This window comes from Hipposideros armiger, unplaced genomic scaffold (assembly GCF_001890085.2).
Source record: "Hipposideros armiger isolate ML-2016 unplaced genomic scaffold, ASM189008v1 scaffold_354, whole genome shotgun sequence".
NCBI lineage: Eukaryota > Metazoa > Chordata > Mammalia > Chiroptera > Hipposideridae > Hipposideros > Hipposideros armiger.
Window position 1 is genome coordinate 1,488,511 of NW_017731704.1, and position 16,020 is coordinate 1,504,530.

Here is a 16,020-nt window from a genome sequence, read left to right on the forward strand (position 1 = left end):
GTTCATAAATAATTTCCCTCTTCTTATATCACTTCCCTCTTCTCGTCTTGTCTCTACCACCATCAAGCTGTAGGGCCTCAGCCAAGACATTTAGCCCCTCCCTGCCAACTACTTCCTAGGCATTCTGTAATATATGAGATATCAGGTGGAAATTCTCCCCCAAACACAAAGGACTCTGTAGAAGTAACATATCACTATTGAGTGTTCTAAGGCAGTTAATTCCTACTGAATAAGGAGGGAGGGTTGAAATGATTGTGTTTGACAAGCACGCACCTTGGAAATGGAGGGCGGACTTGCCATCTCTTACAGCTCAGCACATTGTTTCAGGACTAGCACTGCCCGAAAATAGCACCCGGCTTAGCACTTAGCTATGCTATGTGTCCTTCTTGCCAACTCATACCCTGTGTTAGAAAATGTCTAACCCTTCTGTTCCTCGCTTTTAAAGTTTTCATGAACAACAGAGGTCCTCGATAACATATAAATGAAAATGCAGAAGGCAAAGGAGTTCTGGAATTTGCCCAAAGCTTGCAGCTTTCTTTCTCAATACTTTCATTGTTTGACAGTAATGGAACTAAAACCAATATGACAGGTTTTTAATACCTCATTATATAAAAGATATTTAGGAAATGGAAAAATTGAGTGTGTCTCAGGGTTATACTTAGTTGATGCTGCAAGGATACATACAAAGAGAACACTTGAATCATTTCTTTTTTCTTTAAGAGAAAGTGTAGGCTATACTGAATTTATGGACACACACCTTGATAAATCTGTACAGTGAGGTGAGGAGAGTGAATAATACATTTTTCTATAGTTATCCTTTGTCTGAGCTCAGACTTGCTCCCACAGCCACAAAGAGAGGCCTCACCTACAGCAACAAAATAAACATCTTCCAGAGGGGTAACTCCGACTCCTTCTCACTTTGATGAACCCAAAATTGAAGGGGGGATTAGGGATGGTGTAAAAAATGAATTTACTTTATTTTCAGGAAGGCTCGATGTTCTAAGAGAAAAGCAAAAGTCTACTGTGACACGTTTAACATAATACAATGAATTTATAAAATGCCTTCCTGAGAAAATGTTACTTTCTTTTATTTGTGATTTTTGTGGATGTTAAAACTTATTCTAGCAGTTTCTACAGAAATGGCTCTGGTCTGGAGTCTGACTGCTTGTGTTTTAACTGTGTCCCTCTATCCCCGTGACCTCTGGCAAGTTACTGTCTCAGTATCTCCATTTTATGAAGATAAAATAGTGCCCTATTCACAATGCTGTTAAAGAATTAAATGACATTAATTAACATATACAACATATACTTTTTATCCACACATGTGAACAACATATCAATATATTTGATCCATATGTGAACAGATTTAAAGTAAAGTATCTAGCATTACTTGAACCATCATTTGATAGAAAGTTGAATCATAAATGTTTACATGTATCTACGGATAATCATGGACTATGGCACATTTTTCTTCATGGAATTGCTTTGGTTGGATCACTGAATAAACGGCACATAAGTTCACTCTTCTGATTTCAGATCACTGAAGCATACCTTTTCTGTTCCCAATTGCAGGAACCTTGTGCCTTTAGGGATGGCTTAACATTACAACATCATCTTTTGGCAACAGAATTAAGCTTATTAGAATGAGAAAATTACTTTTTTATGATGAGAAGACATGGGTTTCCAACTGTTTTCTAAAAATCTTTTAAAAAGAGATCCACTGTTTATCATTGTAACACAATTCTATCCTAATTCTTCCTGAGACATTCTTTGCAATATTTAAAACTTCTCCAACTTAAGGCTATGAAAGAGATTCTGTTTTATTTTGACTACTAGAGTCCTATATTATATATATTACAGGGAAAAATAGACTTGAAATTTTGTGGCAAGTTCTTCTCACCTTCTATTCCCACTATATTTTACAACAGTTTTAACTTGCTCTTTACATCACAAATTTCATGCTACTCTACTTAAGACTCCTTACGGTTTAGTAATGTCTAACTCACACGTGCATTCATCAGTCCTGTCCTGATTTAAATTATACTCACAGAGGAGGAATGCAGAGAGTGTCTTATTCACACAGCACCCGTTATCGAATTCGGTTTTATTAAAACATGCAGGTGCTATTTAAGATGTTCAACTGACATTTAACTAAGACCATTGGAAGGCGAGAAAAGAGACTGCGGTAATACAAGTTTTTCCAAGAACTAAGTATTTCAGAAGATTTACTACAACCAGAGTGAGCATTCTCCAAGATTAATGGAGAAATCAAGAACAATTGGCTTTATTTTTATCTCTTGGTGACCGTAAGACAAACTGTTTTCAACAAATGTGCCTTGAAATGTTAATGCTACCAGAGTTCATAAAGAGGCAATACATTATTTGGAGCTTATTGTCCAATAGCATTTCATCAGCTTTTGGATTTAGCTCACTAGTACACAGGGGTCCTTTTATTTGCTGTTTAATTAACAAAGCTTATTGTCAAATGAGGCAGATTTTATAAGGTGAAAGATGTTTTGTAAAATTCCATGGTTTTTCATTTCTGTATTATCGATGGCCTATAGACTTTTACAACTTTATTTATAAAAATTCAGCATTGAAAAAAGGCAAACAGAACTCAGACACAGATAATAATAGTTCAGCAGTTACCAAAGGGTAAGGGTGGAGGGAGGTGGTAGATGAGGGTAAAAGGGATCAAATATAAGATGATGGAAGGAGAACTGACTCTGGGTGGCAAACACACAATGTGAAATATAGATGATGTATTACAGAATTGTACACCTGAAACCTATGTAACTTTACTAACCACTGTCACTCCAATAAATTTTAATTTAAAAAAAAAAAAGGAAATTCTAAGGCAGGAATAAAAAAAGGCAAGAAGAATCGCAAAGTGAATAGCTGAAAGAATGGATAATCCTATGCCTGCCTAGTCTCTACACTTAATATACTTATTTCCCAATACAACTCACACTGACATTATTTATGTTTTTAAAGCACGGTCAGGCACATGTAAATGTAAATGTAAAACTCAACCTTGGGCTGGAAAATTGGCCAATATTAACTAAGGAAAGATGTATCCAAGTAGTGGAAATCTTTATGGAGTTTTAATCTTTTTAATTGTCATTTTCCTTTTGAATTTTAGGCAATCAGTCAAAGGCTTAAGCGGGGTAAGCAGCAGTTTAGTAGTAGGAAGTCTTTACAGTTCTACTCAACACAAGCAAAAAGTTAATAATCAAAATCAGTGACTTTCTGCCATGCATTTAACTATTAATGAATTTTTTTGAGCTTTCATAGCTTTATAAGCGATTTAAGATATTTCTATGGGCACCTTAATAACCTATAAGAATTTTGAGCCAAAATAAAACTGGAGTGGAACAGGACTGCTGCCGATTTAAGTAAAATTCTATTCAGGCTTTTTTGAAGCCAATGGGATAGTGCAGGCTCCTTAGTTTTTATCCTACATCTTTATTTCAGGATATTATCTTTCTAGACCTAAAGCCATATAAATAAAAATGATAATCCAGTATTCATCAAGGTGAGCTTAAAAAATAATGTCTGATAACTCAGAGGTTTGTACTGGAGAGACAGACATCTACATGACTGAGTTACTGCTTCTTTGGTAATAAAGTTACGGCTACTGCGTAGTTTTGGATAAGGTAACTTCTGAACTGCAGTTGCTATCCAATCTTAAAACAATAAAAAAGAAGAAATTTTGCTATTTCAGTAACTTAATAACATAGACCCTCATTACCTTATAAAAGATTAACAAGTCCAGTAATTAAATCTCCTTAAGTATTCAATTTAAGGTCCATAATTTCTTCACTCACTACGTATTCCAGAGAACAAGTATTCCTGAATAAATTTCAATAACTCACCGAAGTATGGAAAAAATACTAATATGCTATTTAGCAACCATTGCTTTAGGTATATGTATATCACCTATACTTGGCATTTACGAGATCCGACAATTAAGTTCGTGAACTTGTTGCAACAATGTTGCTAACCTTTGTTTATATCAGGGGGATTATTCATTATGAATTTGTACCAACTGGACAGTTAACCAAGTTTACTATTTGGAAGTGTTGAAAAGGCTGCGTGAAAAAGTTAGACGATCTGAACTTTTCGCCAACAATTCATGGTTCTTGCATCACGACAATGCACCAGCCCACATGGCACTGTCTGTGAGGGAGCTTTAAGCCAGGAAACAACTGTACTGGAACACCCTCCCTACTCACCTGATCTGTCCCCCAACGACTTTTTTCTTTACCAGAAGATAAAGGAAATATTGAAAGGAAGACATTTTGATAACATTCAGGACATCAAGGATAATACAATGACAGCTCTGATAGCCATTCCAGAAAAAAAGAGTTCAAAAATTACTTTAAAGGGTGGACTAGGTGCTGGCGTCTGTGCATTGTTTCCCAAGGGGAGTACTTTGAAAGTCACCTTAGTGATATTCAAGAATGAGGTATGTAGCACTTTTCTAGGATGAGTTTGCAAACTTAATTGTCATACCTTGTATGTGGATATATTTATATTTGTATTTTACTTTACGGATATATTTGTGTTTTACTTTACTTATATATCTCTGTGGATATATTTACAGAGCTGTATTTCATATCATCTTGCAGAAAAGAATCAGAAATTATCCCACATGCCCCCCTTCCTGAGGTTTTATGCTACTCTTCAATGCCCCAAGAGTAGCAAACTGCTGTCTATAATTTCAAACCACGCACTATGCCATGACAATCATAAGAAGTAAACCAAGTAGACTGGGTTTTTAATATGTTCAACCTCATCATGAACAATTGGACTTTTAAAAAATAGAATATTAAAAAAATAATGCATTTGGAGCAATACTTTAAAAGTCTAAACATATCTATGATAGATATGTTAAACAAGGTAGCGTATGTAGATGCCAATGGTATTAAGAGTTAAGACAACATCCCTGACAAGCCACTGATCAAGTCGCTGTGAAAGGAAGGCTGAGTATATATGAGGCCTCTTCCCTTTAATATTGGAAAACTAGGTTTCTAATCAAGATTCACACACACAAAAAAACTCGCTGGCAGGAAATATCTAAAATGTATGGAGGTGAAATGTCTATTAGGGAAGGAAATAGAATAATTAGGAGATTTGAGAATTAACTGGAAAGGGTTAATATAAAAGATTAATTCCCAGACTGCACTGAATTATTAGTGCATAATATAGGAAAAGTTTAGAGGTAGGCAGAAAATATGTGACCATCAGCTGTGTATCAGGGGATGAGTCTAAAGTTTTCCGTGCACAAAGTAACAAAAATTCCTCTCAGGCTATTTATGTTCTAGCGCTATGATGAAGAAACGGGTATCTGTTGTATTCTACCTGTTATCTGTTATTGTTTTAAATTATCCAAAATTCACTAAAGGGTAGTTGTAGTATATCAAGGATCTCTTGGTTGGGAGGTGTAGGGGTAAGGGGTATCAAAGAACAAATATCAGTCTCTATGCTAAGTGGAGGAGAAGTAATCACATTACAAAAGAAGATCATATTTCTGCCCTAAAGGAACTACAAATACTAACTCTAATGCAAGCCTCTGTGTACTGTATTGTAATGGGGTGAACCCAGTATGCCACACAATGCACTTTACAAACTTAATTCATTTAATTTTCAGAACAGTTCTATGAAGTATGTGTTATTCCCATTTTACAGGTGATAAAATGCTGGATTAGGGAGATTAAGTAACTACACCAACATAGTATACCCAGAAAGTAGCAGACAACCATTTAGAACCAGTTCTGTAAGACTCCAAAATCCATGAATTTTTGAAAATTGCTTGATTTGTTTTGTTCGTCCCTTTGGCCAGGTCCTTTACAAAAAAATGTTCTTGAAAGCATTGAAGGGAATTCTTATAGAAAATTTTCTTAAAGGAGGTGATATTTATAAAACAAAACTAAGTTTAATATCATATAATTTTAGGACAACAAGGGGTCTTAAGAGATAATTTAGTTCTTTTTGTTTTGTTTTGTTTGTTTTTAGCTGAGCCATCCTGCCACCTATTGGCAGCTCAGCGGCAGCTCAGCTCAGGCCAGGACTTGAACTGCTGTTGCTCAGAGCTCGCACTCTTGAGCAAGCTCTTAACCAACTGAGCCACTTGGTGGGCCCTTTTTTTTTTTTTTTTTAATGGTCAGTATACTGAGGTCCTGACAGTTTCAGAGTTAATTAGTGAAGAATAAAGGACTAAAACCCCTGATATTCTGGTTTTCATGTAATTGCTGTTCTCACTATACCACACTGCCAATCATATGTTCATACACATGTATATCAAAAATATATGTGTCTTTAAACATATTTTCTAATATTTAAATAAACAATTTCTAGAGGCTATGTGAATTATGACATTCTCCCTACCTTATTATAACTAAAAGTTTGTTGGTATTTTTCATTATACAAAAAAGATAAAAGCATTATGTACATACAAAATACATTTCGGAATAAGGATTATTACCAGGAATAATCTGGGATATTTAATAATAAAAAAGGGGTTAATTCAAGGTATAATGATCCTAAATATGCCAATACCTAATAACAGAAATTTAAAAATATTTGGGAATATATACATATATATATATATGTATATATACATAGTAGTGTGTGTGTGTGCGTGTGTGTGTGTGTGTGTGTGTGTGTGTGTATATATTCCCAAATATTTGTAAATTATGCAACACTTTTCTAAATAACCCATGGGTAAAAGAAAACATAACAAAAAGAAATAGAAGACATTTTGAACTGACTGAAAATAAAAACATATCTGATCAAAATGTGACACACTGCTATAGTAGTGTTTCAAGAGAAATTTATAGCATGACTGCATAGCTACTTATATTAGAAAATACTTTTCAAATGAGGGACCTAAGTTTCCACACTAAGAATTTAAAAAAAAGAGCAACTTAAACACAAAGCAAGAAGTTAAAAAGATAACTGAATTCTGGAGTATAAATCAAGAAAACATTAAACAGAAAAATACTAGAAAAAAAATGAAACTAAAAGTTAATTATTTAAAGAGATCAATAAAATGAAAAAAATGATGTCTAAACAGATCAGTCAGAACATAATGAAATAGACACAAATTATCAATATCAGGAGTGAAACAAAGAACATTACTACAGATCCTACAGATACAGACACAGTAAGGATAATAAGGTAATATGAATAGCTTTATGTCAATAAATTAAATATCTTAGATTCAAAATCTGAACTACTAGCTGAGAAAGTAATCTTATATGAATCTCTCATTTTTAAATTTAACCATTTAACTCAGTAATTACATTTTATGTATATTCAAATATAGACAATATTTCCATTTTTCTGAAACTCAGAACCTTTTCTTGAAAATACAACTGATACCTTTAATCAAATTACATGTATTTATTCCTGATTTTATAAAATACTGCATGCTAAAATCTCTGCTGGATAAAAGCAGAATCTTTTCAACTATGATTTTCCTTGTGTATTAGCAAGAAAAACAAGTTTTGTCTTGCCTTTCCTTAAGACTTTTATAGATTCCAAAGATTTTCCTGGGGAAAAAATACAGTGGAAATAATGCTATGAAATGTGAACCTGTAAAACTACTGGATTTGTTTTCAACAAAAATTCAACTTAAACAAAAAGCATTTGCATGAACTTTATATTCATTCCAAGGACTATCTGGCATAAAATTAGAATCATAAAAATTACAAAATGTAATCTCTAATAGGAGTCACAGATCTCTTAACATGCAAGATTTAGCTAGCACAAATACAACTAACTAATAACATCTGAAGTACATTCTCCCTTAGGGCTGATGACCATCTGGTTGGCCTTGTGCTAGATCAATAAAGATGGCAAATATTTAAATCATTGTTTCTTAAATGCTATCACTCCATCAGTCCACCACAAGAAGAAAGAATGGAACTAGGATGGGAGATAGGATCTCTTATTTCACAAACCTTAAATTGAATGTGACTTTTAATTGAACTGTAAGACAAGACTTGAGAGGATTCTCCTAAATTCCCCACCAGAATTTAGGCAGAGACAGGCAGAGGACCAAACTGTACTGACGAAGATTTCAAAACAAAAGAGCCAGGAGGCAAGGTATTATGAGCGACTATAAAGATGCAAAAGACCTTTGGCCTGATGTAACTTGAAATTATTTTAATTTCCTTGAAAGCATCTTCCAACTCCTGATTTTTTTGGTTTTGAAGTAGTTATAGAAATTTTAAAACATGAAAATATATATCCACATATATCCATATGCATTTAAGTTCATATCTATATCTATATCTATATCTATATATAGATATAGATATAGATATGTCAAGACAAACCATTGTGGAAGAAATTTAGCAACCTACTCTTTATTATACTCAGATAAGTCATCATAAAATCAATGAAAAACTTTAAATAAGAAATTCAGAACAAGCATCTCAAGCAGGTACTGTCATATCTCTTAAGAAAATTACTATAACTTTATGATTAAAATTTTAATAATTGCTTTTGCCCAAGGTACTTTTCCTATATTACTTTGCCTAATACATAGTTCATTTTAAGAGATACTTTTTTTTTGGTATTTAGAAATTGTGGAATTTCATTAAGTTTATTCTCCCTGTTGATATATTCTTTAAAACAGTACCCAAATTAAGTGATATTTTATCACTGTGATTGTTTCCTACTAAGACTCTTGGGAAGCATATCAGGAATTATAAAACTTTAATATCAATAGCCTATTTTACCACACTGTAATCTACATATGCTATAAATTAGGGTAAATCTTATTCTTCAAGAATCTGTTTTGAATTTGAGAGCTTTTAAAATATTAGAGATGTAGCACGTATTTTAAAAAGCCCATCATAACTTCTGGTCACCCTATCTTTCCTACATAGTATTGAAGCTTGGTTTTAAAAGATTGTATCACTGAATTTCCTCTGTAAAAGACAAATTTTAATTGTCTCTTCAAATATAGACTTAATGCACTATCTCTGGTGACGTGCTTTTAATATTTACCTATTTTGGGTTAAGTTTAGATTTTAAAAAGTTTGGTTAATTTTGATGTAATAGAGAAGACAGGTTTAGAGATAATCTATGAGACCACTCCATCTTCCTACATACTGAGAGAAATACAGATATGAGGGGGAGAATTGTACAGCTCCACAATGCCCTTTTTTATTTGATTAGCTATTTCATAGTTGTGAACTTAGGAGAAAAAGTATAAACAAGCTGCAAGATGCTTTAATAATTAAAAAATTAAAAATGACATTACAAAGGGTCTGTTTTTGCTTTCTTCACAACTTAACTGAATAGTCATGGGTTTCAAAGGGGCCTGGCTTAGGAGCTGTGGAAGCAAACAGAAGCTCACACAGTCTGAGTTCTAAATAAGGTGACTCCAGAGCTCATGATGGCCTTAGAGAAAGCACTTGGTAACTTAAAAAAGAAAGAAAAAGACAGCCATTTGACTGATAAGTGTCAGTCATACTGCTGTTTGAAATTCAAGATAACAAGAGAGTTTCAAAGACACTCTGCTACAGGGAGGTCTTAAGAGCATACTGTTTCTCAAATGAAAATGTGCCCAATGACACTGAGGTTTTATGCAGAGAATAAAAAATATAAATAACCCTGATTGACAGGATGATCTTTCAGATCCATTTCTTTTTCCATCTGTCCAATTCATATGGATTGACTGAAATCATCCATCTGTAAGTCATCTGAACTATATATACTCATGCATACATTTGGCAAACCACTCCCTTAGAGGGCCTTACACCTTTTATTGTGAAAATTTGAAATCACACCCATTTCCCTAACCTTCTGAAGATAGCATCTGTATACAACAGCAATCAAAAGCATTTTCCCAAGTATTCTTTGAGTTACCTTTCAATTAATTAAGAGACATTGCCAACCTCAGGAACTCCTTGTGGAAGCAGAAGAAGCACCACCAAAAACATATGCTGAGTCCAGTTTCGAGGGTAAGGCCCAAAATTTAACAGGAAAACATTTTCAGTAATTAAATCTGCATACCTGTTTCCGCTGATGAAGATTAGCACATAGGGGGTGTTTCTCAACCAAACCAGGTCAATGTTAATTTAAGATCAGAGGTTTTAGGCTTTGAGTTCTTCACCATATCCCCCATGCATACACATGCAAATATAGAAGAAACTTACAAAAGGGCAGAATATACTTCAAGCATTTTTATAAACAAATGCAATAGAGGGCTTGTGTCTATTAACCAATCATTTGAAATAGCCATATCATAACATACAAAAAGCAGTCCAGTAAATAGTTTAAAAATTAATCAATACTCAATAATACTTTACTGTCTTGAATTTTTGAATATGGAGAAGAAACTGAAAATAAATAACATTTTCCCCAGAGTATTTATCAACTTTCTTACCATCAAATGTTAAATAAACTCTTGCTTGGGGCTGAGAAGATCCTTTTACACAGACAGAGAAAAGAAATACTCCAACCAACACGCAAACTGCCTGGAATGCCATTTCTTCAGATTTTCAAGTTAAGGTCCAAGGGAAAATACCTTTAGAAGACAGATAAGTTTCTTACATTTCAGATCACATTTCAGGAGCACACCCACGCCCACATACACAAAACAAGCAATCTAGACAGAGCACCCTATTCACAAAAGACATTTCTGAACTTTCACAGTCATGCAAACAGTAGGAGGTGCTGTGACTTTGCTTCTTAGATGTGAACATTTAGATTTGATTCATTTGGTCCGGACCTCATTGAAAAAGAGAAACTATTTCATCTCCCAGAAAATAATACTAATATTAAAGCAGAACAAAGCAGCCAGGAAAAAGTTATTGATTCCTAAAAGAAACTCCAATATTTAAACTTGATCTTCTCTCTAAAACTCACATTACATTTTAAATGTCTCGGGAATGGCGCCAGTTGGTATTAGTAAATGAAAACGTTTCCTTCTACCACAAATACAGTGGTAGTAGGAAAATCCCACCTGAACATTCACGTGTACCCACTCTCTTCTATACTCACTAGCTCTTTTGGAGTACTCGTCTCTGAAATGACATAAATCTACATGTGCTCAATCCTCGATCACTAAAATCACTTGAATCCGTTTTCAGCCAGTTTATACAGATGACCATGCAGCTGTTAAATGACACAGATGAGGTAACCATGGACTCGTGCCAAATTCAAACCAATGACCTAGTGGTGAGCAATCCAGTGAACCATGGATCCCTCAAATGCATATTTAAAATAAATCAACCAGAAAGTGGCTGTCAAAATTCCAAAAGATAAATCAGGGAGATAAATAGTACTGTTTGGGACTGAGGTTATAAAATTGATACATGCTATTAAGTAATGTCTGAATCCCAAGGAAGCTCAGGTAATATGTGACAACAGATATGTAAGCGCTCCAGTGGCTACAGCATGCAAAATAAACTCTGAACCATAAAAAAATAATAATAATTCCATCATTTTTAGTCCAGCATAATTATACATGCAAATGGCATGACACAGTTTAATCTAGAATTTTATTTTTATAGGTTACAATAATGCTGATCTTAATATTATGTGACTTTTAAAATTAAAATCTTATCACTAATTTTATTCAATAAAGAAATGCCTCTAAAAATGGAAAAGGTTGCTTGATGAACGCAGAAGAAAAAGAACAATTAAACTGAACATGCCATTTTAAACAAAAACTATAAGTTGATTTCCTAGGTGGTGCATACGTAATGAGAGTTGGAAACAATATCATATGTCTCTTTTACCACACAGATGGAGGAAACCTTGGAGATGTTTGTGTTGGTAATTTTCAAAAGAAACACTTTCTTCCTGCTTCCACAACCTCTTCACCCTGTCATCCCTAAATTAACTTAGAAGAAAATTGATTTTATGGGGTGACTTTCCCTTAGTAATTTGCTCCCTGGTTTTGTTGACTTTATAATAAAAGGCCAAAAAAAAGCCATAAATATACCTAACCTTTGTCTCTCTTAAGGAGGCTGATGATATTTATATATTTTTACATATTGGTATTATCAGTTATCTAGTATGTCTCTCTCCAAAAGAGACACATGCCACAGATTGCAAAAAAATAATGTTGTAGATGAAATGACAGATCAAATGAAGCGAATACATAGTGCAATGTGATTTCAAGCCCACCTAGAGAGGAGAAGTGACTCAAAGCCAAGTGTCTTACACATGGCCCCCCTCCCCATTTTATAAGTTTCCCCCTTTAACTCACTTAGACATGCTGCTTGTTGTTTTCACTTCTGATCAAAACACCAATAGCATGTAAGTGGAGGCCTCTTTTATGTTCTCTCCAGAAATTGTGTCTTAGAAGTCATTGAAATACTCAACTCTAAACTCTCCGCAGGTGTCATAACCTAAAGAAACAACTCAAGCCGGGCTCTCAGCAAGGGAAACAGATCCCTGACAAACTACATGTGCGCTTAAGAAAATATCCAGGCTTGAGCACAGCGATGTGTGAAAAGTCGACACACAGACCCAAAAGTTACATTTTGCTCAATCTGTAATGCTGAAAATAAGGAATCCAGCTTACCGAGGTGGGAAGAGATCGGTACGGAAAAAATCAATTTGCTACCGCTCTGGCTCCGCGTGTGTCTCGCGTCCTTTTCCCAGAAGACCTGATCTAGAGCGTCCCAGTGGTGCGATTCTTTCTTCCCGGTCCTCTGAGTTTCTTTGTAAAAGAATCCTCAGCGCTGCAGCGCAGTGGCACCCGGAGCCCTTCTCGGCGTCGCTCAATCAAGCACCTCGGAGTGAATGGAAAGTGGCCGGGCGTGGGGGGCGAGCGCTCGGGTGTCCGGTTACAGCGACGCGGCGCGCGGCTCTGGCTGCCCCGGCGCGCCGCCCAGCCGGCTGGCTTCAGCCGCCCTGCACACTCGGCCGCATCTCCGCCGGCCGCGAGGCCCCACCCAGAGCGCGCCCGCAGGAGGGTGGCAGGGAGCCGCGAGGGCGGGGCCGGCCCCGGGACGCGCGGCCGGGAGATGCAGGAATGCGCTGCAGCCGGCTCGGGGACCCGCGGAGCAGCTCCGCTCTGCCCGGTCCGCGGTGGAATGAGCCGCTTACGGGGTGCGCTCCAAGGTTTCTGTTTGTTACCGGCCACTCTTGGAAGGCGTACAGGCTTTGCTTGGCCGTAAACATCAAAAGTGCAAAGCAATTTTTTTATTTTTATTTTTTAGAAATATCACTGCATCCTTTTAAGGCAAAGAGAAGCGTTTTCAAAACAGCCTGAGTTCTCTTGTCCTTTCCCTGCAGCAATTTTTCTAAAACCGGTCGTCAGAAATAATCCCGTCGTAGAAGTTTATCCTTTTAATGGCTATCGTTTGCTATTGCCGTTCCTTAATGTCCCGCAGGCAGTAATTCTGTTGACCTCTTCACACGTGCTCATTTCCGGTACCTTTCCCTTCAGGATACTCCCAAAACATAATTACAAGAAATTATTTCACAATTTTGTGGAGGAAGGCTGTTCTGAATTATGACAACAGACATTGGTTTACAAATCTAGACATCAGGGGTCTATTTCTAGCACCATTTTTCAGGTACACTTGTTAAACTCTAGATCTGACTTTGATGTGTAAGTGAACATTATTTCCCGGGAACACAAAAAGAACTAGATACTGGAGAAACAGGAGCAATGAGCTTCCACTCCCAATAAAATGAGCAGGTACTTGCTTAAAAGTCACTATGGGTTACAGCCCAGCAGATGTCACTATACGGAGGGCCTATGGAGTGTAATTTTTTCCACCTTGTTTTCTTTAATTTTCTTTATGAAGAAAAGGGGATCACTAAATTCTTGTAAACTGTATCATAGAAAAATACTTATGAGAATGCAAAAATCATTGCCGTAGCGGGACAGTTGAATTAAATCTCAGGTAGGAGGAAGTGAAGAGATGATTAAGTCACGTCATACGCCTAAGTACCACCTGTTATGTGTAGTCTATATAAAAATGTCTCTAACGCTTTCTGTATCGCTGAGACATGAAAACATCAGGTCAAATAAGAATACAAATTTAAGAGTTCAAAAATTGTATTACAGGGCCAATATTATCAACTAAGTTGATGAAAGAGATTTCTAATTCAATGGGGTTAAATAATATAGCTTAGCTTTAAAATATTAATACAGTTAAACTATATTTGTGATGATTAGTGCAATAAAAATGTCAGCAATTCCTTGACAGAAGTTTGTAATAATGAATTTAAGTCACCAAACATCTGACTATTCAAAACCAGATGTAAACACGTAAGCACTACGCACATTTCTCTGAAATACTTCTGAAACTGATTAAGACCCAAGTTACATACTGACCACTGTCATCTTCCTACTGATGTCTGAGTCAGCATTAAATTAAGGAGAAAGAAATATACAACGAAGATTGCTGTGAGCATTAACGAATTTTATAATTATTAATTTAGAAATGTAGAGCCATTAGAGGCCAATTAATCTGTAAATCCATGTAAGTAGGATATGCAATATGTTTTATTTTTACGTTTCAGGGAACCAAGATAAAAAAATGTAAGGCGACATACGTGTCAAATTGTGTATTTACAAGGAAATTTACTGAATTTACAAAAGCCCAAAGAATTAGCTCAATCTGCCATGCATCCTCACTAGGCTTTTGAGACTATGACAAATAGCTTAAATTTAATCAGTCTATGAAACTTGGGCGGCAGTTCCCTCTCTCTTCTTGCCTGAATAAACTTCTTTTCACTGTAATTAATTGAATGGTGTCTGCTAAGTACTGAGACATTTAATGGTATTTGCTTAGTAGTGAGACATTCGCTGTAGGCCATGCCTCAAAATGAGTCATGAAAATATTGACAGACATTAGCTAAGGCAGATTCAAGCACAAGGACACAATTAATGCTCAAGGTTGCCTGAAACCTGGGCCATATAGTGAAATTTTAAGATTGGCAGTAGGTGCTCCTGATAAGATTTATCTCTGCCCCCATTTCTCCAAACTGCTTAGGAGCCTAAAACACCTTAGCAATTCAGGACTTATGTAAGAGACATTGGTGGCCAGTGCCACTTTTCTATGATGCAGTTTTTGATTCTGTCCTTACAGGTGGGACACGATATTAGTTCAGATAAGCTAGTTAAGGAGGGGGACACTAAATGAATCTATAGGACTAATGACGATTACAATGTAGAGACCACTAATTATAAAGTTTGCCCTCATCAAAATGTCTTGGGGAAAACATCTAAGTTAAAAATACTTAGAATCGTTGTCATTAAGATGTTAATAATTTGGTACAATATCTTTACACTGACGTTTCTCTGGATTGCCCTTATTTTTAATTTTTGATATTTTTGGTGACCCTGAAAAAAACCATTTAAGTTCAACTCAGCCTGATTTTGAGTGATGTCCCCAGCTTTTCTTTATGAGGTGTACAGTTAAGAATGATCTTATTTAAAATTTAAAGAAAATATATTGTTTTCAGATTTTTCTCCATCGTACAGATGAGCTATATGAATGAATAAACTTTAACTAGAGAAACTCAGTCCTGCAGAGATTGAAAATTGTCTTATTAGTCATAACTAATATTTGTCATAGAACACAGACCATATATATTCCAGGCACTTTGTATGTTATATGAATAGCATTTTTAATGAGGTTGCCATTTGACAAATGAGAACTTAGAAGGTTTACCCAAAGTCACATGGGTAGTAAATATTGAAATAGAAACAGAAACTCAGGCATGACTCAAGCGCTGCCTTGTATTTTTCAACACGAATCAGAGAAATTGTTACACTGTTTCCTCTCCTCTCCTTTTCCCTTCATCTCTCCTCTCTCCTGTCTTCCTCCTTTTCTCAACTTCCATATGCCAGCCCTTTCAATTTCCTGAGCTGTGTCTTTAGAAAGTCTGTACTTCAAATGGTTATTTAATTTGTTTACATGAGTCTTATTTCTCCTTAGGTTGCCCTAGCTGCTCTGAGACGAAGCCGGTCAAACAGGTCTGGTCTGGAAATCTGTGTGTGGAATTGCTTTACTATTTCCTCCGTTAAAA

The 16,020-nt window shown here is 35.7% G+C and overlaps 1 protein-coding gene across 1 annotated transcript in view; it reads right to left on the reverse strand.

Moving 5' to 3' along the window:
* The window catches only part of SEMA3C (semaphorin 3C), a 183,465-nt gene extending 170,553 nt beyond the window's left edge, over positions 1–12,912 (reverse strand). Inside the window, exons 1-2 of the mRNA XM_019661576.1 lie at positions 12,554–12,912; positions 10,406–10,546 (exon numbers count right to left, since the gene is read on the reverse strand). Coding sequence (XP_019517121.1) covers positions 10,406–10,508 — 103 coding nt within the window. The 5' untranslated portion in view covers positions 10,509–10,546; positions 12,554–12,912. The remainder of the gene's footprint in view (positions 1–10,405; positions 10,547–12,553) is intronic.
* Positions 12,913–16,020: the final 3,108 nt, after the last annotated feature.